At 48.6% G+C, this 24,288-nt stretch overlaps 13 protein-coding genes across 13 annotated transcripts; 7 read left to right on the forward strand and 6 right to left on the reverse strand.

Annotated features, from left to right (window-relative positions):
- Positions 1-140: 140 nt before the first annotated feature.
- Positions 141-464, reverse strand: FIESC28_07533 (uncharacterized protein; the record flags this gene model as incomplete). Its single annotated transcript, XM_031161673.1, has 3 exons — positions 141-181; positions 234-320; positions 380-464. The coding sequence occupies 3 exons, from the start codon at positions 462-464 to the stop codon at positions 141-143; spliced, it is 213 nt and encodes a 70-aa protein (XP_031014281.1).
- Positions 465-1,701: 1,237 nt separating this feature from the next.
- On the forward strand, positions 1,702-2,896 carry FIESC28_07534 (uncharacterized protein; the record flags this gene model as incomplete). Its single annotated transcript, XM_031161674.1, has 3 exons — positions 1,702-2,108; positions 2,169-2,734; positions 2,784-2,896. The coding sequence occupies 3 exons, from the start codon at positions 1,702-1,704 to the stop codon at positions 2,894-2,896; spliced, it is 1,086 nt and encodes a 361-aa protein (XP_031014282.1).
- Positions 2,897-4,530: 1,634 nt separating this feature from the next.
- FIESC28_07535 (uncharacterized protein) lies at positions 4,531-5,454 on the forward strand (the record flags this gene model as incomplete). Its single annotated transcript, XM_031161675.1, has 2 exons — positions 4,531-4,753; positions 4,808-5,454. 2 exons carry the CDS (start codon positions 4,531-4,533, stop codon positions 5,452-5,454), a joined length of 870 nt encoding a protein of 289 aa, XP_031014283.1.
- A 318-nt stretch (positions 5,455-5,772) lies between these two features.
- Positions 5,773-6,274, reverse strand: FIESC28_07536 (uncharacterized protein; the record flags this gene model as incomplete). Its single annotated transcript, XM_031161676.1, has 3 exons — positions 5,773-6,052; positions 6,106-6,197; positions 6,251-6,274. 3 exons carry the CDS (start codon positions 6,272-6,274, stop codon positions 5,773-5,775), a joined length of 396 nt encoding a protein of 131 aa, XP_031014284.1.
- A 244-nt stretch (positions 6,275-6,518) lies between these two features.
- On the reverse strand, positions 6,519-7,934 carry FIESC28_07537 (uncharacterized protein; the record flags this gene model as incomplete). Its single annotated transcript, XM_031161677.1, has 1 exon — positions 6,519-7,934. The coding sequence occupies one exon, from the start codon at positions 7,932-7,934 to the stop codon at positions 6,519-6,521; it is 1,416 nt and encodes a 471-aa protein (XP_031014285.1).
- Positions 7,935-8,694: 760 nt separating this feature from the next.
- On the forward strand, positions 8,695-9,371 carry FIESC28_07538 (uncharacterized protein; the record flags this gene model as incomplete). The annotated part of the gene is made up of 3 exons (XM_031161678.1): positions 8,695-8,875; positions 8,946-9,118; positions 9,168-9,371. The coding sequence occupies 3 exons, from the start codon at positions 8,695-8,697 to the stop codon at positions 9,369-9,371; spliced, it is 558 nt and encodes a 185-aa protein (XP_031014286.1).
- Positions 9,372-10,070: 699 nt separating this feature from the next.
- FIESC28_07539 (uncharacterized protein) lies at positions 10,071-11,937 on the forward strand (the record flags this gene model as incomplete). Its single annotated transcript, XM_031161679.1, has 4 exons — positions 10,071-11,105; positions 11,179-11,444; positions 11,497-11,805; positions 11,856-11,937. The coding sequence occupies 4 exons, from the start codon at positions 10,071-10,073 to the stop codon at positions 11,935-11,937; spliced, it is 1,692 nt and encodes a 563-aa protein (XP_031014287.1).
- A 492-nt stretch (positions 11,938-12,429) lies between these two features.
- Positions 12,430-12,990, forward strand: FIESC28_07540 (uncharacterized protein; the record flags this gene model as incomplete). The annotated part of the gene is made up of 2 exons (XM_031161680.1): positions 12,430-12,629; positions 12,750-12,990. 2 exons carry the CDS (start codon positions 12,430-12,432, stop codon positions 12,988-12,990), a joined length of 441 nt encoding a protein of 146 aa, XP_031014288.1.
- A 195-nt stretch (positions 12,991-13,185) lies between these two features.
- On the reverse strand, positions 13,186-14,684 carry FIESC28_07541 (uncharacterized protein; the record flags this gene model as incomplete). The annotated part of the gene is made up of 4 exons (XM_031161681.1): positions 13,186-13,227; positions 13,274-14,446; positions 14,506-14,558; positions 14,606-14,684. The coding sequence occupies 4 exons, from the start codon at positions 14,682-14,684 to the stop codon at positions 13,186-13,188; spliced, it is 1,347 nt and encodes a 448-aa protein (XP_031014289.1).
- A 702-nt stretch (positions 14,685-15,386) lies between these two features.
- FIESC28_07542 (uncharacterized protein) lies at positions 15,387-16,681 on the forward strand (the record flags this gene model as incomplete). The annotated part of the gene is made up of 2 exons (XM_031161682.1): positions 15,387-15,506; positions 15,677-16,681. The coding sequence occupies 2 exons, from the start codon at positions 15,387-15,389 to the stop codon at positions 16,679-16,681; spliced, it is 1,125 nt and encodes a 374-aa protein (XP_031014290.1).
- A 211-nt stretch (positions 16,682-16,892) lies between these two features.
- On the reverse strand, positions 16,893-18,634 carry FIESC28_07543 (uncharacterized protein; the record flags this gene model as incomplete). Its single annotated transcript, XM_031161683.1, has 3 exons — positions 16,893-16,898; positions 16,946-17,358; positions 17,797-18,634. The coding sequence occupies 3 exons, from the start codon at positions 18,632-18,634 to the stop codon at positions 16,893-16,895; spliced, it is 1,257 nt and encodes a 418-aa protein (XP_031014291.1).
- Positions 18,635-20,287: 1,653 nt separating this feature from the next.
- On the forward strand, positions 20,288-21,392 carry FIESC28_07544 (uncharacterized protein; the record flags this gene model as incomplete). Its single annotated transcript, XM_031161684.1, has 4 exons — positions 20,288-20,516; positions 20,566-21,075; positions 21,132-21,237; positions 21,293-21,392. The coding sequence occupies 4 exons, from the start codon at positions 20,288-20,290 to the stop codon at positions 21,390-21,392; spliced, it is 945 nt and encodes a 314-aa protein (XP_031014292.1).
- Positions 21,393-21,424: 32 nt separating this feature from the next.
- FIESC28_07545 (uncharacterized protein) lies at positions 21,425-23,139 on the reverse strand (the record flags this gene model as incomplete). Its single annotated transcript, XM_031161685.1, has 3 exons — positions 21,425-21,593; positions 21,659-22,300; positions 22,355-23,139. The coding sequence occupies 3 exons, from the start codon at positions 23,137-23,139 to the stop codon at positions 21,425-21,427; spliced, it is 1,596 nt and encodes a 531-aa protein (XP_031014293.1).
- Between the last annotated feature and the right edge of the window lie 1,149 nt (positions 23,140-24,288).

Consider the following 24,288-nt stretch of genomic DNA (forward strand, 5'->3'; position numbering starts at 1 on the left):
AATGTCATTTAACTCCGCCCCATTGAACGTATCCGCAAGCAAGAAAGGTTATGAGATTATCCTCGTTCCCGTCTTGCGGGGTTTTGGATAATCAAGTCGCCACCACTCAGAATCTCCTCGTCAGTCGACCGCGTGACCGTTTATGCGCTACCGACGAGAGCATGGTTAAGAGGAATGTGCACTGCACTCGTGTTAGAAACGGAGGTGAATGGAGAAACGCAAAACAATCGTACCCAGCTTAACAACGTAGCCAACAGCACCCATGATGAGGAAACCAACACCAACAGCTTGGCAGAGTCGCAGGAACTCCTTCTGGTCGGCTGTCGAGAATCATGTTAGTACGTGTAGTAGAGTGAAGGTGCGCAATGGCTCGGCGTACGCTTAGTGCATCGTCGCACGAATTGAACACCGTCCCTGACGAACTCGGAGGGAACCTCGAGGATCTCTTGAACCTGATCGGACATTTTGGGTGATAGAAGAAACAAGAAGAGATATTAGAAGTACGTTACGTCGAGGAGGGAACGTAATGTCGTGGATGAAAGGAAAGTGAAGTCGTCGATATGAGTTGAAGTCGCGGGGGTTGTAGAAAGGAGGGTTGACCTGAAGTTTAAAGGGGACCTCTTTTTGGTGATCTCAGCTAATGGACAGCTCTCTGGCCTCTCCGGGCAAGGCCAGATTTCCACAAGCTACAGCTGCATCCTCGGGCCGGAAGATGATCCGGATATGGACTGGTCCTGACAGTTACAATTAATTTGGTGGGTCCAAGTCGTATGTGGGGAATGTTGTGCCTGTGCCTGTCTTGTGCCTGTTGTTTCCCAGTTTATTTCCCCGGTCCCAGCCAGACGCGCAGGCGCTAGGTAGACGCCAGCTTCCGCGAGTTGCAGTGCTTTTGCGAAGCTCTTCCCCAGAAAAGAACCGAGCCTTTAGTGAAGCTCTTCTTACTCTTTGCCATCCGCCAACCATCCTGAAGCATCCATCTACCTGGCCCGTCTCATCGCGTACGCAACCATAACTGACACTGTAGATATCGATCACGGCTTATTCACGGTAAATCTCCCGATCGGCTTCCTTCGTTCGCGATCGAGCTTGGTGAAGTCACTGGAGCCTGATCCCAAGACAACCACACTCAATAACGCGAATCCATCGAGCGCCTTTATCACGACGTTGTATCGCGTAAAGTGCGCAGATCCACGCAACTTGGGCTTGGACACCTACTGGCGAAAACTTCGGCCTCAAGCGATCGGCGAACCGAAGGAGAGGAAATAAGGGTTAATTGGGCTGACGGCATCCTCTATTCCATCGCTCCCCATTTGTATCTAAGCGCTCGCTCGAGATATATCAGGAGCTAGAAAGCGAGGATTGTAAGCACAGAGCTTCGTCCTCAATATCGCGTCTTTGAGCCAAGTACCATCATATCAGGAGGTTATCCCCATATCAGGGCCCCATTCTTGTTACACGGAGTGTACGTATTGCAAGCTTCCAGTCCAAATCATTTTTTGTCTCTAGTGCGAAAGACCTCTTAAGTTTGAGGCAGTATATGCTAGCTATGGAACGTTCAATGGCTGATTACTTATGTATAAAGACCAGTGGCCAACTCTTGTATTTCCAGCCTAATTATCACATTGATCATACCCTCTCCATTTCTCTACAAATCCTTCCTGCACGACATTAACCTGTGCCCAGCGCACCAGAACTCTCACAATGGCTGAAGAAGATTTCGAGATTGATATCTATGGCGACGCAAGCAACGATCACCAGCAGGATGACCACCGAGACGATGGTAACAACCAAGACTACCATCAAGGCGATCATCGACAAGACAGCCACGATGATCAAAATATGGATGATCACCATGCCCAGGACAGCCACGCACGCGAGAGCTTTGATTCCAACCACCAAGCATCCGGCTCTCAGCAAGGGACTAAAAGAAAACAAGAAGAGGATGACCGACCGGTTGATCAAGCCGCCACAACATCGCTTATGATATCAGAACTGAACTGGTGGAACACGGACGATGATATTCGAGGCTGGGCTCGGGAAGCTGATTGCGAGGATGAAATCAAGGACATCACTTTCAGCGAACATAAGGTCAACGGTAAAAGCAAGGGGTACGTGGGTTTGAAAATTCGCTAGTTGAGGAATGATTGCGTTGACTGACCTATTCACAGACAAGCGTACGTCGAGTTCTACTCACCTCAGGCGTCAACAGCCACCAAACATCGTATTGAACAGGTTCTGGCTGAAAGCCAAGGCGCCAAAAAGGTCACGTTGGCCTATTGGGCCCCCAACATCAATCCCTTCAAGACCCTTCCCAAGGACGCACCTGCCAGGGGCAAGGATCAAAGCCGTGCGCCGTCTGGCTACAACGACCGCAGCAACAACATGGGCGGCAACTTTGGTGGTTCTGGTGGTGGTTTCAGAGGAGGCAGGGGCGGCTACAACCGTGGCGGTATGAACCAAGGAGGATATAATCGCAATTTCAACAATAACAACAACAACATGGGGGGATTCAACAACAATATGGGTGGAGGATATAATGGACCCATGGGAGGCGGCGGTAACTTTGGCTTCAACAACCGCGGCGGCATGATGGGAGGCGGCATGCGAGGTGGCCCTGGAGGTATGCGAGGTGGCCGAGGAGGCGGCATGATGAACATGAACCCCATGGGTGGAATGCCTATGGGCATGCCCGGCAATATGGGCATGGGTATGATGGGCCCGAACGGCATGCCTGGTAATTACCCTACCCAAGGCTCACGCACTACATAACTGACATCGTACAGGTTTTCAAGGCATGCCACCCAACTTCAACCCTGGCTTCGGGTTCAATCAGAACCAGGGCGGAGGCGGCGATTGGGGCAACCCGCATGGAGCCAAACGGCCTCGACCAGAGTAGAACTCTGTGAGTTGGCCATCTTAGATGACGCCCGGGAACACAAATCCTGGGAATTTGCCGCAGCGCTAAGGATTTGGTATGGCTGCAAGAACATTCCGTTTAAAACCTGCGTTTTCTCGAGTTTCGAGATTTCGTTTCCTGTTCTGGTCAAGTTGGGGCATATATAAGTGTTAAGTCAAAAGATTGAGGGAAGGGAAATCCAATTACCCACGTGTATCATAAACTTATGGAGTAAGGTTAGGTATTGGCGTCAATAGAGCGTTTCGTTTAAGCTAGGGCTGTTTGGTAAACTGCCTAGGTAGTACCTATAGTAGAGACTATGCATTCTTATCCTCAGGATATTAGAAGAATTGGCCCCTAAAAGCATAAGAGACGAAATAATTTGGTCACTTTATGCTAGCTTAGATGAGCACTTAGGCTACTTTATTTGGATACTAGCATAAGCCTTGGAGGATAGATCTTCTGTTGCCCATTTGCTTATATAGTAAGGTACTGTATAGCAGAAAGATCGTTCTCGAAGACTTGCGCCAAAACAAAGCAACCTACATGTCACCCTGACCTGGCATAAAGCGATTGATTTGGTTTGTTCCTTGCTCTCAGCGGCCAATACTCTATCTCAATAGATTGTAAGCAATCACAGTTAAATTATCGCCAATACACGCTGCAACATCTTCGTCGAACCATATGTGAAGGAGACTTCCACACAGTTAGTACTTCACACTTGCGTAATTCCCTTTTGTCTCTGAGTCCTCCGATATGGACGCAAGTGGGCCAAAGACCTCTGCGTCAATCTCGGAGCCGTCGCTAGAAGAACTGTTTGAAGTTTTTGACATATTAACGAGGTATCTTGCTGTGTGTTCAGCACAGCCCAAAATGATGGAATGTTCTCAAAGCTGTTGATATGGTAGAATTGCAGATGATGGTTTCTGGTTATTGGCTCCAACAGCGAATATTATAGAAGATATGCATCAACTCAGGCTGAGGAAGCCCTTTCTGTATACAGCAAACATCCATTGATCTCTTTGATCTGTCCGGCCATCTTCAGCTAAGAAAACTGAACAAAGAACGTACCTATGTAACCAACATGATAAGACTCGGGGCATGATTAGTTCGAAACCTATCCTTGACTGTGTATGGTTGGGGTGGGTCTAGTGTTTTCTCTTTTCGAAAAACTAATGGCAACTTTATAAACATTAATTTTGAATGAGTTGAAATGTAGTTGCTTGTATTCCTTCCTACATTCATCTAAGGTAGGTAGTAGTACCTATGTCGTTACGTCTCGAGTTACGCCGTAGCACCTTCAGTGCTGATAGGTTGGTTGCGTTGTACTGTGAAGTACCTAGGTCAGTACTTACCTGATTAGCGGGGGGCTTACCTTAGTACCAACAAAGCTCCCTTAGGTGGGTAACAGAAGAAGTATCCTCTAAGGCTCAGGCTACAAAAATAAAGTAGTCTAAATGCTTACCTAAATTGCCTTAAGATGGCTAAATAATTTCATCTCTCATGCTCATACCTAGTAGGTAACGGTCAATTCTTCTGACACCCTGCGGCTACCTAAGGTACCTATTCTATGTACCTACAGTAGCACAAGATCGAACCACTTGAGCATTTTGACTCTCGCAAACTTGACCAAGATGGAGAGCGTGCTGCCAAAGGCTCGATCAATTGGGTCTGCTAGTTATGGAAGGACTATTTTGAGAGCTGTGAACCGCGTATCCTGCTCTTCATCATCACGAAGCTTCACGAGCAAACGCTCCCCACCACTTTATGAAGGCCATGTACCATTGACAAGAGTTGAGCGGGCTGGGTTGGCGGTTGGAGCCAGCGTCATGTCCTTCTTCAATCCTTATCGTCACGGTACGCTCTAGACGAAAATGTGACTTATTATCTTCTTCGACTGATTACATGCAGACCTGATTGCCGCTACTGGCGAAGCTACAGCCACACCCTACTTCATCTATCGCCTGCGCGACGCCATGCTCGCTGATCCAACGGGCCGTCGCATTCTTCGAGCCCGACCCCGGATATCCTCCAAAACCCTTTCTCTTGATGCACTACGTTCGATGCCAGAGAACAGCGTTGGCCGCGCCTACGTTGGATGGCTCGACCGTGAAGGCGTCTCACCTGATACGCGAGCTTCAGTCCGCTACATCGACGATGAAGAGTGTGCATATGTTATGCAGCGCTATCGCGAATGTCACGACTTTTACCATGCCTTGACAGGTTTACCTATCGTGCGGGAGGGCGAAGTTGCTCTAAAAGCGTTCGAGTTTGCAAATACCTTGCTCCCCATGACAGGTTTGAGTATCTTCGCAGCAGCTACCATGAAGCGGAGCGAAAGACAGCGGTTCGCTTCGATATATCTACCATGGGCTCTCAAGAATGGAGCACGAAGCAAAGAGATCATCAATGTGTTCTGGGAAGAGAGACTCGAAGACGATGTGAATGATGTGAGGAAAGAGCTTGGTATCGAGCAACCGCCTGACATGAGAGATATTCGAAAGAGGGAGAGGGGGGAGAAGAAGAGGCTAAAGGAGCTCAGAGAGCAAGGCCTATAATCGCTCCTCGCTGTTATTGTGCTGTTCGGGTGCGAAAACTGTATATTATTGTAGTGAACCTGGAAGCCAGGAATTTTCATTCAAGCGTTGGTATTCAGATTGTTGAATCATTAAGCACTGGTCGTATAAATTGCCCAAGTGTACGGATAGACAAGTCATTTGTTTAGAACACACTGGGGAAAATCCTCGCGGGCATCAGCGCCGGGTGTCAGCACTTTCATTTTACTTCATCTCCCGCAAAACACAAATGCAGACCATCGCCTACAATTTTGCTATATTCTTCTCTTTAATGCTCTTCCATGGTATCATAAGCACCTCTCACAGGTCCAAATCATCGTCATCGTCCCAAGCCTTGCGCCTGCTTACAACAATCTTCTCCTCTTCCTTGCTCTCCGACATAGCGTTGAGAAGCTCCTTGAGTTGCGCCTCGGTGACCTTTTGTCGCAGTTGACCTGTCTGGGCGAGCGTGATGAGTCGGTTCTCGATGTCGGCGGCCCGCTCCTCCTTGACAAGACGGATACGGCCAAGACGGTCGGCGGCCTCGGGGTGAAGGATCTGGTTGAGGATGTGTTGACGAGCTTCTTCTTGCTGCTGTTGTCTAATTGGAAGTCAGCGCGATAGTTTTGCAAGAGAGTAGCGAGGAACTCTTACTGGCGCTGCTGCTGTTCTTGCTGCCCAGACGAACCGCCTCCACTGCTACCGCCGCCTTGAGCCTTGAGCTGCTCTAGACGAGCTTTTCGGATCTGTACATTGCGTTAGTGTCAGCTCCCAAAGGAACGTTCCGAAACTATCTTACCTGATCAAGCTCTGCGTCATCCATAATTTCGTTACGTTACGGTGTTGCAAGTCAGGAGATCAACCTAATGGATGTCGCGGGGTGCATCGTTACTGGAGGGGCATCGAATTGATCACGTAAGCACACTGCAATATCCATGCTGTACTCCGTACAGAAAACAGAATCATGAGAACATTTGTTCATTCAATTGAGACTATAATGCTACCTTTAAAGACCCCTCCCATAGGCTACTCCAAACGCCAAATATGCGATGCTTTAATGTCCTGTTCTATATAATTCCGCCCCTTGGTATGCGCTGCCGCTGTGCCCTCTCTCTAACGTTCTCTGCTGATGTCTCTTCTACTTGTATCCACGCTTTCCTCTTCTGTTTAACCTCCATACGCTTTGCTTTGACCATTTGCACCATCAGCCGGTTTGTCGGTGTATTGATGCCAATAATATTGGCTCTTTTCAAAAAGAAACCATTCTGGTAATTAATATCTGTCTGTAGACCCTTGTTGATGCGCATGAGAAGATCACTTGGGGCACTGGCCTTGCCTGTAATTCGGCGGTAGCAGAACTTCTTGAGTCCTTCGCCGCGGAGGAATGATATAAGGTCGGGTGAAGCCTGAACTTCAGGCAGGCTTTCTGTCACCAAAGCCATCTCTGCCAGCAGCTGATTCATCATTCTCTGTGCTGATCGGTTGGCCGCCAGACCCCAGTATGGCAAGTCGAGTAGCACGCACACAGGCTCAACGGCAGCTGTAAACATCATGGACGGTAGTTTGAACCGAAGCCAATCTTCGTATGCACTGAAGCTTGTTGAGAGAATTCTGGCCTGTTTCAGTGGCCGCATAAAGGCAGGTTGCTCGAGAGGTGCATGGATTTCCTTGGACATGTTCAGACTCGGATCGGCACTGGTAAGCACTGTTCGCCCAGCCCTTAACTGTTTAACGGAATCTCGGTTTCGGTTGAAAGCCAAGGCATGGTTCATATGTCCCAAATAAAAGTTCGGTTCAGGTTGCATTCCGTCGAGTATATGTTCGCGGACTTGCTCCAGAACACCCATGCCGTCGTTCAAAAGACATACTGACGTTTTGTCGTCAATCCTATCCTTGACTGAGGCAATCGCCTTGACAGCCTCGAAACCACGGCCGGTAACAATCAGTTGATCAATGTGCGAATGATCAGACGTCTTTACGGCTTCATGTCCCCCATCTTTCTCCTCTCGGACCATGGCGGCGTTCTTCTCGGCATATGCACATTTCCTTGTTCTTTCTCGTTGTAATTGTTCAATATTTTGATATCTTGATTTGGGCATATCTCGGAATTGCAACAGTTCAACCGAGTCGTAAACGCTGCACAAGGCGTGAGCAATGAACCTCGACCGTACATCTTCGCCTAGGATATGAATTTTATGTACAGGTCCGGATTTTGCGGCCTCGGCCGGGAGGATGACTGAGGGGACGTAGAAACGTGATGAAGGACTATTTGATATAGCTTTGATCGATCCAGCCTGGGGATCCGTGCTTTGCCATGGTCTCGAGGGAGGTGGTTCGCTCAGCTCTGGAGGAACTGCTTCCTGATTCTCGTAGCGTGTTGTTATTGCTGCTGAAGCAAAGAGCCGTGTAAGGTTTGTCCTGGTATTATTTCGAAGACATTGAAGTGGTCTTGGGGCTATTCGAGCCGTCGCTCGAGTGTGCATGAGGGTCGCCACCTTGACGGTTGTGGTTAGGGTGCTGCGGAAGGAAACTTGCGGCTCTGGAGCCAGAGAAGTCGTAGATTATAAGACGCACGCGCACATGCAGGGTTCGGAGGAGTAAAATCGATGCAACAAGTTCTTCGTTGATGTGTCGATGTCGGTATATGCCGGTCGTAGGGTCGTGAAGAGCGGCGAGTTGGGGTGAAAGTGGTGATGCCGATATTGGTTGAGTGATGCGTGGAGAGAGTGATGGCTCCAAAGCGGCGATAAGAAGTCCGTTTTTTCCCTTGATCAGAAAATTAGATCGCAGCCAATTAGATTGAACGGGTCAAGCGATCGTCTGTCCTGGGGTTTTAGTACGTCGCCATTGGTCAATCCCTGGCATCGACACCGTTCTTGGTAGTCTACATTCCACCAGGACTGCAAAGATTGAAACTTGAAGATATATAAAGTCTCTTTAATCGGGTATAAAGATATAATGGATTCTCTGATGCCTCTTTATTCAAAGTTATCAACATCATTTCTTAGCTAACAGCAATAGATGTGGCAAGTACAAGAAGTTTATTTAGTAGGTACGGTACTGTGGAGCTACAGTTAGTCAAGCTCGGGTAGCTACATAATACCCGCTTCATGAATACTCAAGCCACTAGTCCCATTTAGGCTTCAGGTCAAAGTTCTGCGCTTCGAAGTCTTTCATGCGACAGCGACGTGATCATCTTAATCTCGTATCCATATTACAACATTCAAAGCCTCCACCACCAAGATGACAGATGTAAAAGATATTACGCCGGATCTTGACCGGCTGGATGATCAGCTAGATGATCTCGAGGAGAACCTTCAGCCTTTGCTCGACAATCTTGAGGGCATGGCCTCTGAATTGCCCCTGTTGGACAAGGCAAAACTTTTCTCACTGACAGCTTACGCGATTGAATCCCTTCTGTTCTGTGAGTATATCACTCCGTGGCTATCTGTATCATTCTTCAGCAACGGCAAATCGGTTAACAATCGCGACAGCATCATTGAAATTGGAGGGCTCTGACACACAAACTGCGGATGTGCTCACTGAACTCAAGCGAATTCAGCAGTACTTTGGCAAGATCAAGAACATTGAAGCCCCTGAAGCAGAAGAGTCTCGAAGTTTAACAGTCAACCAAGAGGCTGCAGCACGTATCCTCAAGGCTGACCTGGTACGAAGCTTTACCGAGCATTCAAGGATTTGAACTGATGCATCAATAGGGTGACAACAAAGCAATCAGCAATAAACTGGCTGAAAAGATCGCAGAGGAGCGAGCCAAGGCTCTACTGAAATCTGTTGAAAACCGGAAAAGACCAGCAGAGGAGTCACCTGTGCCATCCAAGCCAGGCTCTGCTGCTTCCGAAACAAGAGACAAGAACAAGAAGAAGCAAAAGAAGGGCAAGAAAAGCAAGTCTAAGAACTAGAGGTTGGAAGCAAAATTCTGCTCATAAACATTGAGCGATGTTTCATTGCAAAAGAGAACGAGTAGACCGTTCTGAAACCTTACATCTGTAAGGACTAGTGGCTGCTTTGGAGAGACTTACAGTGATACCCCAGACAGTTTGAGGGAAACTCGCAAAAGGCTCGGATGCTTGGAGACCATATCGGGGAGGCCTTCCTTCCTGATACAGTTGAATTAACTAGGGCATGGCGTTTGGGAATATTTAATCGATTTGATTGGAGGGAATTGATGTTTTTTAGAAAGTCTATCGTTCTACAACAAATGGGATTTTATGAAACATGGTCAGCTTCATTCGTATTCCGATGAAACCAGGAGGCTTCAATTAATTGTGTGCACAAGGTCGAGTGAATTTATGACTCATGGTCATTGTAACTTCCTCCATGTTCAAGTCAAACTAATTGTGATATAAAAGTAACGCCTCCAGTTCAGCTTTGCTCTATATCCTGTTTTGTCTATAGCTTAGCACCATTATCTCACCAATAAGTGGTTGCGAGCGGAAAGATAAGGTGAAGCCCAGTGACTAATAATTTTTCACCCCACCATTATCGGACGTGAGTCAAGGTACAGAATCGCGGGGCAGCACAAACCCCTCCAACCCAACCCAAGTCGGGCCCTCGAATTCTGTTTTCGCATCGACAAAAGCAGAAATCACAGCAACAAGATGGCGGTCATTTATGTCGACGAAGAAGCCGGAAGCGATCTCCCTGAGATCCAGGGCACCGAGTCCGCCCCCTTCAAGTCCCTCCTTGAGGCCTACTTCCGCCACGGTGCCGAGTCCGAGTATCAGGTCAAGAAGAAGGACGATGAAGAGTACAAGCCCGCTGCCAAGTCGGCCTTGAAGAAGGCGGTCGCCTACGCTGCTGGACAAAAGAAGAAGCTTGATGCTGCGGCTAAGCGTGCTGAGAAGGATGCCCAGGATGAGGCTGCTCGTCTTGCTGTCCTTGAGGAGGCCAAGAAGATCAAGATCACCAATGACCCTTCCCTACCCGAGCCTGTCCCAATTAGCCTCCAAGAGACCGACTCTTCAGTGATTGGTACCCTCCGAAAGAGCAAGGATGAACCTGCCGAAGGCGTCAAGCGTGTGTCCGTCCAGGGCCGCGTCAACCGTGTGGCCAAGCAGGGTGGACTTATCTTCGTTACCCTGCGCCGTGGTGTTAACTACATGCAGTGCCTTCTTTCTGGAGACCTTTCCAAGACCTACGACGCTCTCACACTATCACGAGAGACTTCCCTGGAGATCATTGGCGAACTTTGGGAGGTTCCCGCTGGTGCTCACGCTCCTCTCGATCGAGAGCTCCGCGCCGACTACTTCAGAGTTATCGCCAAGGCTCCTGGAGGTGATGATGCCTTCACCAACATCGTCCCTGTTGACGGTGATGCCAACACCCTCATGAACCTCCGACATCTCACTCTCCGTCACGAGAAGCCTGCCGCCGTCATGTTCGTCCGCGATGTTGTCGAGGATGCTTTCCACACTGTCTACAAGGAGTTGGATATCAAGAAGGTCAGCCCTCCTGCTCTTGTGCAGACCCAGGTCGAGGGTGGTTCTACTCTCTTCAAGTTCGACTACTATGGTGAGACTTCCTACTTGACTCAATCCAGTCAGCTTTACCTCGAGACTGTCCTCCCCGTCCTTGGTGACTGCTACTGCATTGAGAAGTCTTTCCGAGCCGAGAAGTCTCTTACCCGTCGCCATGTAAGTACCTCCCCTTGATGGGACTCGGAATTGGTTCCATTGTGTGGATCCTACAAAGCTAATTATACTTTAGCTTTCTGAGTACTCTCACGTTGAGGCCGAGCTGGATTTCATCACTTTCGATAACCTCCTCGACCATCTCGAACATGTCATCTGTCGTGTGATTGACCTGACCCTCGAGAACCCTGTGGCGGCCGAGGCTATCAAGAAGTACAACCCTGACTTCCAGAAGCCTTCTCGACCCTTCCTGCGTATGCGCTACTCTGATGCCATCGACTGGCTACGAGAGCGTGGTATCAAGAACGAAGAGGGCAATGATCACACTTTCGGAGATGATATGTAAGTCTTCCACACCTTGCGAACATGCATGCGCAAACTAACTTGTAATTAGTGCCGAGGCTGCTGAGCGCAAGATGACTGACGAGATCAACCGCCCCATCTTCCTCACTCACTTCCCCGTCGAGATCAAGTCTTTCTACATGTCCAAGGCTAAGGACGACCCCCGCGTGACCGAGTCCGTCGATGTTCTGATGCCTGGTGTTGGTGAGATCGTTGGTGGCAGTATGAGAATCTGGGATTTCGAAGAGCTCATGGCCGGATACAAGCGCGAGGGCATTGATCCTACAGGCTACTTCTGGTACACTGACCAGCGCAAGTATGGATCCACCCCTCACGGTGGTTACGGTCTGGGAGCTGAGCGGTATGTGTTTTGCTGTCTAACTGTTAAATCTTTGCTGACCATTTTTGCAGATTCCTTGCATGGCTTCTTAAGCTCTGGACTGTGCGAGAAGCATGCTTGTATCCTCGTTACATGGGCAGATGCACCCCGTAAACGAATTGTTGATGAGATGCATAACGAAAATGGAGTACAGGGTTTTAATACAGTAGAACAGATCGCTCTAGAGTATAGTCTAGTATTGAAAAGCGAGACTGCTCCACTGAAGCTTTTTTATTGCACTTTTGTTGTTTGACGTCTAGGTATTTGTGAAATGCCCAGAATCTCCGTTCATGCAGTCGTAATCAATTGTAGCCTCAAGTCCCCATGGATGTTAAAGATCGGTATCCACTAAAAAGTTCATCAGCGGCTGTCAACGGAAGGCCCTGGAGTGCTCTGGACCCTGTTACCTTGGGGAGATGCCTCTACCGAGGCCCTACCGATCGCTTTTCCCCATCCCTCGTTCAAATTTACTGATTCTGATTGGCCAGAACTTTGCCTCCGAAATCCGTGCCTTCTTTCTCCTCATACCTAACTTACATTCATTCATCTTGCTCTTACCAACAACACCTCCATATTACTACAACAAACCTCACAACCACTCTCAAAATGCCTCGTCAACGATCCGTCGGCCGCGCTCCTTCGCGCCCTACCGCCTCCGCTTCTGCCCCTAAGCCTCAGCAGACTCGACCTGCCGCCACCCATGCTGCTCCTCCCGCCGCTTCTCACCCTCCTGGCCAGGCCATGCCTCCTCAGGCTGCCGGTTCCCAGGGCCCCGGATTGTTCGGTCAAATGGCCAGCACTGCTGCGTAAGCATTCCCTCCTCGAACATGCAACAATTGGCCTTTTGAAGCTCTTTTCATCAACGGCGCAAACGCCGGAACCGTTCTAGATCATACTCGGAACATATGTAGCTAACTTTCTCCCAGCGGTGTCGCTATCGGTTCCTCAGTAGGCCATGCTATCGGTGGCATGTTCGGTGGCTCCTCCGAGCCCGCTGCCCCCGTCCAGGCTCAAGCCGCTCCCCAAGAGCAGTCCTGGAACCAAAACAACTGCGCGGGTGTCGCCCAGAACTTCACAAAGTGCATGGACGACAACAACGGAAACATGCAGATCTGCAACTGGTACCTTGAGCAGCTCAAGGCCTGCCAGGCCGCTTCTGGCCAGTAAATTGGGTTGGGAAGCAACATACAGATAAAAGGAACTTGATTTCATTATGGGAAAGGAAACAATGGGGATGAAGCCCCTGGCAGCGTGCCTAGACGTACTTGCTTGTAGAAATCTGGTGGGAATACTACTATTACATCTCCACAACCAATTGTATAATATAGAACAAGATCTCAATCCACTCAAATTGGGAACTCTTCAACTGTCCTTCTCCTCTTCTGGTCGTGGTTCGAAATTCAACTTTTTTAGGTTAGCAAGTTGAAGACTTGTTGTGATTGTTTCTTACCGAATTTCCATTGTATAATTGTTGATCTCTTTGCTGGTCACTCGGGTTCTGGAATTCCCGAATTCGGGATCGTTCCCGGGAACTGGTCGGTCCATGGACGGACCCTCGGCGTCCTCGCTCATCGCCAGGTCCAAAAAGACCGAAAATCCATGAGAAAATGCCGAGAATGAAGCTGATGATCTTGGAAACAATACCCTGCGAGTCGCCATCATACGCAGATGTGTACTTCTTAACTGGTATCAGTACCAATGTAGAGGAAGGGGAGAGGCCAAGTTCGCCAATGGCTTTGTCCTCCTCGGTCTCATCGACGTTCCTGTTCGGTAGAGGTGTAAGAACTTGCTTGAAGGTATATGGTTGCGCTCCATCGGTTCGGGTTTCGTCCACCCATTGTCGAATCTCCTTGAGAGGTGTATTCGTCTTGAAGCGCGATCTCAGAGTCGACCCATCGAAGAGGCGTACTTGAAGAGCCGTCATTCCACCCGTCTTGGTTGAGGCTGCCAGCTTAGTTTCTGGTGCGCTGACTAGGGATGCTGCGACGTCGCCGCCTTTCATATTCTCGATTCTTCGCTTCTCGCGCTCTTCCGCGCGCAAGCGCCGTTCCGCCTTATCATCCTCGATACGCTTTAGAATTCGCGCCCTCTCTTCTTGGTCCTGCTGTCTCTTCTTCTTGACAGCCTCGGCAGCCTTGTGAGCTCGCGCGTTGTCAGTGTTCATTCCGGCCTCGGCCTCGGCTTTAGCCTTCTCTTTGGTCCTGGCCCGCTCTTCTTTAACGTTGCGCTCATTCTCCTCCCTCTGCGCCTGAAGTCTGGCAGCCCTTTCAGCTAATATCCTACGGACATTCTCAGATGCTGATGACGGTTGTGTAGCCGGGGAGCTCTGTTCCGGCGCTGTATGTGTCTCTGGCTGAGGCTGTGGAGGGTCAACTTGGGTTGGAGCTGGTTGGGTTGCGGCTGGCACTACCGCCGCAGATGCGGAGCTCAAAGCCGCCTTAACTCTCCGTAGGAACTCTTCCTTGTTGGTTCCAGATGTGATGTAGTCCTTCAACTCGCCATTCTTGATGATAACGACGGTAGGAGTCCGTGGGAGCGGAAAGATTTGGGCTAGATATCCGGCTTCTTCGGATCCAGCCTTAAGGCGAAGCGCGACGGCGTGTTCATTGAGCAAGTCGCTCAACTACGCCGTTGATTAGCCCTTCAATTCCATGATCTACACATCACCAAAAAGTATCGTACCGTATCATCGGTAAGGAATTCGGTTTCCCATTGTGTGCTCTCGTCGCCCTCATCTGTAATTAATGTGAGCTATGTCGGCTAGCATGATGGCAAGACGAACCGGTAACAAAGCACAGGACCAGTTTTTGCTGGCCGACGGCAGTCGAGATACCGTCCTGAAGAGTTCCCTCATAAAACATCTTGAAGTTGCCGTTACAAAGGAAGAGTTGATTATGTCAAGTCGAAGAAATCGATCTATAATTGAAAAGGTGGGAGTTGGGGAGTGAGACAGAACTGCGGCCACTTGTCTTTATACCCTTACAGGACCTCCCTGAGTATTTACATGCGGCCGGTATGCAGGAAAAGTCAGTCAGCAAATCTTATTGAAGTCCAAGAAAGCTTTATTCAGGAGTGTAGAGCTCAAAGTAGAGGAAACTTAAAAGCATGAGCTCTAATCAATTCATATCATGAGTGAAGCTTCATAGGAGGCAGCTCTCAGGTACATATGACGCTATCATCACGTGTCAGCATGGCTGTAGGTACCTGTACCTAGCTCCCGAATCTCGGACGGTGGGGGCTGACTCAGCGAAATCATTGTCAAAGGTTTAAATGCAAGAGAAAAGATGAAGACTAATACATGAATTCCCTAAAGAGTAGACGAATTTACAGATGTACGAAGGTATCATACGTTTATCAATACCGTCTCAAGAGACGTCACAACTTGGGGTCTTTGTTAGTATACTAATCATAAACTTAGTAAAAAATACACTTGCTCTGCTTGACTCATTCAACCATCCGCCCTCGGAAACAGTCAAAGGACTGCCAGTGTGTCCGGATTTCTAAACTTGTCTTCTTCGCATCGTATTATTCTGTCACCAAATTCGTACACCAAACTGGTCAAGATGCTCATTGATCCAGCTTTCATGCCATGGGCAGAAGGCAAAGGCGTCAAACTCAAGGGTGTCGAACCCCGAATCCTTCCTGGTCGAGGTATCGGTATTGTGGCTGTTCGTGATATCAGAGTAAGTCAACAGTTGGTCTGAATAGACTCTTCAGTATATTCTTAACCCTTTTCCATAACCCTTATGTACATTCATTAAGAGTGTCCAAGGCACCACTTACAAGGGATCAGGCTATCACTTAGTCTTTCAGCAAGCTTAACTTTCTTTGTCGAGTTCTAACATACCGTTAGGCAAACGAAACTATACTGAGTGTGCCGACAAGAGCGCTTCGCACAATTGACACAGTCCCAAAACATATCAAGGAGGCTCTTCATGGCGTTTCGGTTCATGGCGTCTTGGCTGCCGAAATTGCGCTCGATGACAGTGATGACTTTGCTGTCTGGAGAACAGTTCTTCCGACTAGAGAAGACCTAGAGGGCGGCATGCCTATGATGTGGCCGAGTGAGCTCCAAGCCCTTCTCCCAAAGCGAGCCAAAGATCTCTTGGACAATCAGAATACCACATTCCGGCGCGAGTGTGAGATTGTCCTGAAAGCCTTCCCTAAACTGACAAGAGACGAATATCTATACTGCTGGGTTCTGGTCAACACACGAACATTCTTCAATAGCAGCCCAAAAATGAAGAGCTACCCTCATGCTGATCGACTGGTCTGCATGCCAACGGCTGACCTTTTCAACCATGCTGATCAAGGATGCAAACTCGCCTACTCTGCTCTCGGATACAGCGTTCAGACCGACCGAGTATACAAGCAGGGTGAGGAAGTCTACGTCTCTTATGGTCCCCACTCGAATGACTTTCTTTTGACAGAATACGGCTTCATTCTGGACACAAATCGCTGGGATGAGGTATACCTAGACGAAGTGATCCTACCACTACTGAACAAGACACAGCGCGCCGAGCTCAAAAGTGTCGACTTTCTTGGCAGATATACACTCGACGACCAGACTATTGGATGTCATAGAACACAAGTCGCATTGCGGATGCTGTGCTGTTCTCCGAGACAGTGGCAACGGTTCTTCGATGCCGGTGATGATGGACGATCCTCACAGGTCGAGGTAGACAATCTTCTGTTGACAGCTTTGAAGGACTTTTTGCGTATCATAGAAAAGACACGGAATGACATTGATGAGATAGAAGGCGGTTCGAGTAGCCAGAGGGAGCTGTTAAGGCGCCGATGGCAGCAATGCGAAGCGATGGTCACGAAGGCGACAGAGAAGATGACCGGAGACGCCTAGGGTGTCATAAGAATTGGTCGCTGAAATCGTAAAAGATGAAATACCTAGCTACATTATGCAAGCTTATGTTACCACTTAGACTAATTTATTTTCAGCAGTCTAAGCATTAGACGATAATTCTTCTGTTGCCTACCTGACACCTAGTCTTGAGATTGATCAAGCACTTCGATGCGGTCGGGAAAAGCTTCTTTCACAGTTTCACAACACAATACTAGATCTGATAGACTTATAACTGTATTTATTGTGGATGAAATCCCTGCATACCTTCTTACATTCTCCGAGCATTCTGAGCTGCATCGGGAACTGAGAGTCTCCGTAGTGCTCAATGATGTCGGCTTTCTCAACTCCAGTCTTCAGACTCGGCTCCGAAGAAGTCATGCCAAATTCTTCGCACTCTTTCCGCTTCTCGGGTGTCCACCATGGAGGAAGCAGTCCCTTTTGAGTCGATACCTTGCGAAGGAATTTCTTAAACCCAGCTAAGCCATCACTCGCGCCGCTGTAGAGGCTATCTTGTTCGACCTCGCCCTCGAGACGGTACATGTCCTCAACGCGCAGGCGGTAAGTATCAATAAGAAGCTTGTAGACATCTTTCTCAGGACGGTCATGCAGATATGTTCCTCTGTCCAGACGAGTGAAAGGATCAGGGATAGGCTGGTCAAGACCCTTTGGCGGTGAACCTCTTGTAGAAGTAGAAGCAGACGCAGACGCAGACGCAGACGCGGAAGATCCTTGCTTTCCGCACACCTTTTTGTGATTTTTTCAATCAGCCTTCTGGCATTCTCGGGAACAATAAGATTCAGAAGAGCACTTCGCGCAGCGCTTGAGGGAGACTTCTGGTTCAGTCTTTTGGCAGGTCTTGCAAGCCATGTTGAGAAGGCGGTTGTGGTATTGGAATAAGATTGTATGTAGAGACAACAAAGCCTGAAGAACCAACTGAGGGCAAGATAGCTATAAATATGACATTGATGTAACAGTGCATGGTTGCTGTAGCAAAAGCAATTATCTAATTCTTGACACTTCGCTGGGGGTTGCCAGCCTCAAGTGGCGTAAAGTAGCAGACTATTTGTATTATCTCGTGCTGGATTCAAGCTCTATGTCGGGGAATTCGTATGTACCTCTCCAGCCATATTTCAAATCCAGCGTCGTCTGAGCACTCCAGTCATCGGCCAATTCCTTCTCTGTCAAATGCTCGTCTGGTACTCGAAAAGTATAAGTGTTTGTCTCGAGTAGAACGGTAGTCGTAGAAGCCTCTACGTCTCCGTGCTGTTCCGTAGCTCGACTGATCTGGACTTTCCCTAACAATGCAATTTGCCTGTGGAATTCATGGCCCCGGTATATGCCTTTGCATGCTCTATGAAGGTTCTCAAGCACCTCAGCCGCCTGTTCAGCTGTTGCACTCTCCAACGATTCGCCCGTCTTCCTCAGTCTGCTCACTAACTCTGTAATCACAGTCCAGATGCGCTCTTCTTCTTCTGCCGAACGAGGAGTTTCCTTCGCTGCCAAGTCTGTGACAAGTATAACGGCAGCGTTAAATGCAAGGAAATCGTATAGATGACACTTCGCCACTGTATCTTGCATATCTCTCATGTCTTGATGAGCTCGTATCGCGCCTTCAGCTGATTCCAAGACTTCAACCCTGGTATACTCGAATTGCTTATCGGAAGCCGCAAACTGTGAATACGGGAGATGGATCATCGTGTTGAGGGTATGCTTGAAAAGTCTCAGAATTGCATATGTAATGGGATGGGCAAAGACTGAATCGTTCCTTTCATCTGGAATTAGAACTTTAAGCTGCCTAATCTCCTCAACCATGCGTGTTATAGTGCTAAAAGGAGTATCTTGTCTCATTCGGTCGCGGTCGCTGATGCATCCTGATATCGAGGCGATTGTCCGCAGAGCATCCAATTCGGGATTTGCATATGTCTTGCTGAGGGTGAGATTATCTGGTACCATGTATGGTAACCCTAGAATAACTGATAGTTCGCGGTCTCGGATCCATAGAGAATCCCATAAATCCCCGTACAGATTCGGTTGACGAGTATGGATACCCAGTAACATTGCATTTTCGATGCCGGCTCTCACGCATTTCCATGCCTTGCTGGGACGACCAATGGCGATGAAGAGCTCGTACTGGAAAACCAGTGCTTCTATCGAGTTGATACTGCAGGCTGGTGTACAATCAGCGAGGTAAAAGATAGATATTTGTGTGAGCAAACGATTGATTAACTCCTCTGGACACAAAGGTAAGCCAGTCTCGACGTCTCTGAAGTCTTTAGGTAATTCCGAGAGACAGAGACAGAGCCAACTCAAACACTTCGACACAAGTCCAACATCTCTCGATTGTAATGACTCGTGTATAAATGATATCACCCTCTCAGTGCTGCCAACAAGGAAGCCGGTATTGAATATGTTGATCGTAGAAAACGGTTGTAACATCCAGGATTGGTGGAGTTGCCCTCCAGCGTACTCTAGAATCCTTTCTAGAGTTGCTCGATTTGGGATAAGATCACCAAGTATCGAGTCTAGTTGGGTTATAGGGGATCGGGACGCATATTTCGATATTGAAGATCCTTTGAGACTTTGAGACTGCGAATTATCTGGGGTGATGAGAACTTCGCTTCGCCGATCCAGGCTCATGGAATCGGCAGAACAAGCTGCATCGCGTTGATCAAGTTGACTCGTCAAGTTCTTTATTGATGCTTGCATCTCAACCATGCGCAACTCAACCTGACTAACAAATTGTTCTAGTTCCTCGATTATTCGGTCTTTTTCATCGAAAGACTGGGGGAGTCGTTGTTGCCTTGGCTCACATACAAGAGCGTGTGCTATACACTGACGACACTCGGTTTCGCCCCCATAGACACAACTCACTTTTCGACGCCGGCATTCTGTACAGCTTTTTGTTGCCGGTTGTGTTTCTCTGTTGTGATTCATCAAGATGCGGCTGGGCTGTGTTGTTAACCTCGTGATGAAGTCAAGATTCACTGGGCGATCGTCTTTAGGTATCTCGTGGCTAGAAGTTATAAACTTTACAAATGTCTCAGATGACGACGATGTTTGAAAACAGAAAACCTTGATATTTATTGGAAATCTACCTTAGTCGGTTGTTAGTTGTGATTGTGATGGCTAAGAGATACCAGCTAACATTAGCCCACGCTTTCACAGTGGCATGCGGCCGATCATCATTGGCCTAGATAAGCCGGTGGCATTTAAAGTCTGTTAGACTAGCAAACTTCCTGACTTTTGATAGCTCCTTGCGTTCGCAAGATGTGTTGTTCATTGAGAGCATCTGACTCGTTGCAAGGGTCATTGGGTGTGAGCTGTGCTGGCCGTGGAAGGTTTCTTTGAGAATTTTCTATTTTTCTAGGCCTCATCTATCCGTGTAATGATCGCTTCTAGTTTAGGTCTATGTATTTCAATCGCCATGACTTAGAACTGCAATTGTTTCTCAATCGATTCATCCATCCATGTTACAGGGTAGACTACCTGAGTACTTAGGTGTGCATCATTCAATGGAGGGCGCCCCACATAACGTTAGACTAATCACTATCACTATCACCAACTCCGTCGACATCCATTGACTTCAACTTCAATGCGCCACCAAACATGAATGCGCCACAGACTCTCCTGCGCAGTCTGCGCATTTCGAAACAAGTGCCTCGCTGCACAAGACTCACCAATTCAGTTCCGCCAAGGAGGAACTTCACCACCTCTTTCTTCCGTCGCAAAAAGCAGCAGCCCTCAGCCGATGACCCAGAATTCGTCTCTGTTCTAGATGGCCCGCCCCAGCTTGTTCGTGTGGGAAGACGCCATGGACCTGGTTTGATTATCCTCGGTATGGCTCAGACTCTTCAATTGAATCGACTGTAGACTAATTGTTGTAGCTATCATCCCCGTTACAGCCTTCATCCTGGGAACATGGCAAGTCCAACGCCTGGGCTGGAAATCGGACCTCATCGCCAAATTCGAAGACCGTCTCATCCGCGACCCACTACCCCTTCCACCTACCATTGATCCCGATGCCATCCACGACTTCGACTATCGCCGCGTGATAGCAAAAGGTCATTTTAGACATGACCAGGAGATGCTCATTGGGCCGCGCATGCGTGACGGTACAGATGGATATATGGTAGTAACACCACTGGAGCGTGAGAATGGCACAACAATTCTGGTGAATCGAGGCTGGATCGACAAGAAGCACAGAGACAAGAGGACAAGACCTGATGGATTACCAACCGGCGAGGTCACCGTGGAGGGGCTCTTAAGAGAGCCTTGGAAGAAGAATATGTTTACGCCCGAGAACCAGCCCGAGAAAGGCATGTTCTATTTCCCAGATGTGAAGCAGATGGCTGCGTTGACCGGTAGTCAGCCTGTCTGGGTGGAGGCTACTATGGGTATGTCTATCCTCATGATCATTCATATCTCATGACGTCCTTGCTAACGATACCAGAACCCGAATTCATGCAAATGGTTGACTGGGAATCTCGAGGTATTCCTTATGGTCGACCCGCAGAGGTTAACCTGCGAAACAACCATGCCCAGTATATCTTTACCTGGTAAGCTGTCCCATCATATGGTACCAATTGGAGCGTGCTAACCCTTCATCCTTAGGTATGGTCTGGCCTTCGCAACCTCCATCATGCTTTGGATGGTAGTTAAGAAGCCCGCAAATGACGTTGCTCGTCGTGTAGCCCGCTCAAAGGGTCTGTAAAATTAAATCGCATGATGCATTCCGTGCAAACTTCACGTATACTCTGCAACCTCTCTTTCGTCACCTTGATCCGACACACGCTTTGCCTTGCGTTGCTTGATGGGCTGCGGCACAGGCATTCTCAGCTCCTGAAGAAGTTCTCTTGGGAGGTGCTTCTGTGCTAAAGAGAACATGGAAGAACGAGGTCCGATTTGGCGTTGCCTGTACGATATTAGAATTTGTGGCAGTACAAGATACGGAGCTGATACCCCGGTGAAGTGACATACCTTTTCATGAGTGTGAAGACGTCGCTCTCTTCGATAGTTTTGCGCTTGGCGTGATCTGCATACGCTCCTAGATCGTCACCTAATTGCTCAAAGAACCATTCTGAAGATTGGATGAGAGCATCTAGCGTTTCGGCTGAAAGACGCTGGTTTGTCAGACCTGATGATTGTAAAGCTGTCTGTGCTACCCTCTTGACAAAAGCTGGAGGTAGCGATGGGTATTCGATGCCATGTTGTGAGATCCGCTTTCGCTTTTTATTTGCTTTCAAACCACGAGGTAGCCTGTCGTCAGCAGGCATGTTACGTACTGTCGCTGTGACTGTTGGCTCCAAAGTTGGTTCCTGTTCTTCATTTATTGAGCTGTGATCGTCCACACCACCATCGTTATAGTCCCAGCCATCCATGCCAAACTCTGCAGCTCCACGATCAGAGTCAGAGTCAAGCATTACGTCCTGTTGAGGAGCCTGAACTTCGTCACCTCTGGCTTCTGTGACTGATTGATCAACGATAGGCGATGTTTGCTGGATGTCGTTGGCTGGGTCAGACATTTGGAAGACCGTTTGTTCGTCCAATCCTTCAGGAATGTCTAGATCGAAATCGCTTCCTCTACCTTCGGTCATCCGCCGGGTCTGATCTGCTTCGAATCTGTTTAGGGGTTAGTCAATGTCACATAACTAATGCGACTCCAGTATAACTTACGCTTCCAAAGTCATATCATGCTCTCCGGTTCCCGCTTCAAGATTTTCCAGGAAACCAGGGAAGAAATCTGAATGTTGGCCGATGTCATCTTCTGTGGGTTCATTGTTGAGGTAGTCACTCATGCGCTCGCTCCCAGGACTACCTCGAGATAACTGTGGATCAACTCGCCGAGGCAATTCGATCGATTGTACCGTAAAGTTATCTTCGTCTAATTGTGACAGTCGTGGCGGAGGTATTTCCGAGCTCATACTAGAAGCATCTTCATCACCCATGGGCAACGAAAGTCTGGGCCGCCGAGTGAGGAACTCGTCATCATCGTCATCATCGTCGTCGGCATAGAGGTTGCTTTGCTCCTGATGTTCCGGCGATGAACTTGGTTTGTTTCCGGAGGGCGATGAAGACGAAGAGTAGTGAATCGGCTGGCTTTTGGGTGCTAGCGCTCGACCAAGGTTTCGCAGAACATCCAAGGGTGTTTCTCTTTGTTGCATCATACTTTGTCTACGATTCTTTCCAGGAGTAAACATTGCTGTTCGGCGTTGGTCAAGCAGCCGGCGAGCGGCTTTGGCGTGTGGGGTTGGCGCATTGGATCGACCAGCAGAGGCAGGAGTTCCGCGACGAAGAGAGGCACGGAGGTCGCGAGTGCCAGTGCGATCGAGAGGAGTGTGGACAGAGGCGCGAGCAGAGTAAGGCTCAGCGCTGATTGCGCGGCGGGGAGTTCGGGAGGGAGTTCGTGCTGGCGTTTCTTGTGAGGCCGCCTTGGCCGGTGGTGATATCGGACTTGACATGTTTGTGGTGTTTATTTAGATGCGCCGGAGCAGTTGAAAGAGCGAATTTCGCTCGAATAGCAGGCGACGACTTGGAATAAGGTTCTCATGAACAATTCCAACTCGATTGACCTAGGTAGTATCTGGAACCATTATCTCGACAGATATTTTTGCCTATTCCGTTGTGAATAAAGTTGTTGATCCAATGGAGCCTGGTCAATGATGATGCTAGTACGCGACGCGACGAGGGGACCCCATTCTGCTAGAGCGCACGGACCAGTCGATCCAAGCGCAAAAGGTGGGAAGGACTCCATTGAAGGTAAGTCTAGGTACCTATTACTGTAAGATCTAAGATTCGGATGCCTGCATTGAAGATTTCTAAGAACTTGAATGTATTTCTGAATAGCTTTATCGACGAACGTGTATCCTCACGAAAAAAATACCATTAAAACCCCCCATTTGCAGTTGAACCAAAATATCCCCAACCTCCAAGAATGAGACTGCCCGTAAACCTCCAGATGCCTGTTCCTGGGGCACCTACTTTCAAGCATACCCATAAGTCGGCGATACCCCACCAGACGAGCAAGCTCATCAACGTATCTACAACATGGTACTCGCGTCGTAGATAGAATAGCCATATAGCAAGACCGTAAGCGGAGACACGACTGCCGTAGATGGCAAAGGCTGCGTGCGCTGGTTCCGATCTGACAATGCCCTCCGGTAGACCATATTCTCTCATAGCTCTATGGGGATACTTAAAAGGCAGAAGACCACCAAGGGTAAAAGCAGTGCCTATGAAGACAGCAGGAATATGCCATGGTGAGAAGTTGGAAAATAAGCCTGAAGCCATTGTATATGCTGACAAGACCCTGCGAATATGTTAGTACCGAAACAACCGTTAGCTATACAGATGCATACGTTGTGAGAGTTCTGTGCACGATTAACAAGAAAGGAGATTGAGGAAAAGAGTTGTCATAAAGACTATGTACGTATATATATATAAGCTGACGACTCCAAAGAGGCGAAAGGGTTACATGTAAGACGATTTAGTCAGTCAGGCAAAAAGAGGACAATTGGCAAAAGAGCAATTTCTAGGACCGAGCGTGGATCGAACACGCGACCTAGGGATCTGCAATCCCTCGCTCGTACCACTGAGCTATCGATCCTTGT

Source organism: Fusarium coffeatum (genome assembly GCF_003316985.1).
Source record: "Fusarium coffeatum strain FIESC_28 chromosome Unknown BRIP53273_contig_167, whole genome shotgun sequence".
NCBI lineage: Eukaryota > Fungi > Ascomycota > Sordariomycetes > Hypocreales > Nectriaceae > Fusarium > Fusarium coffeatum.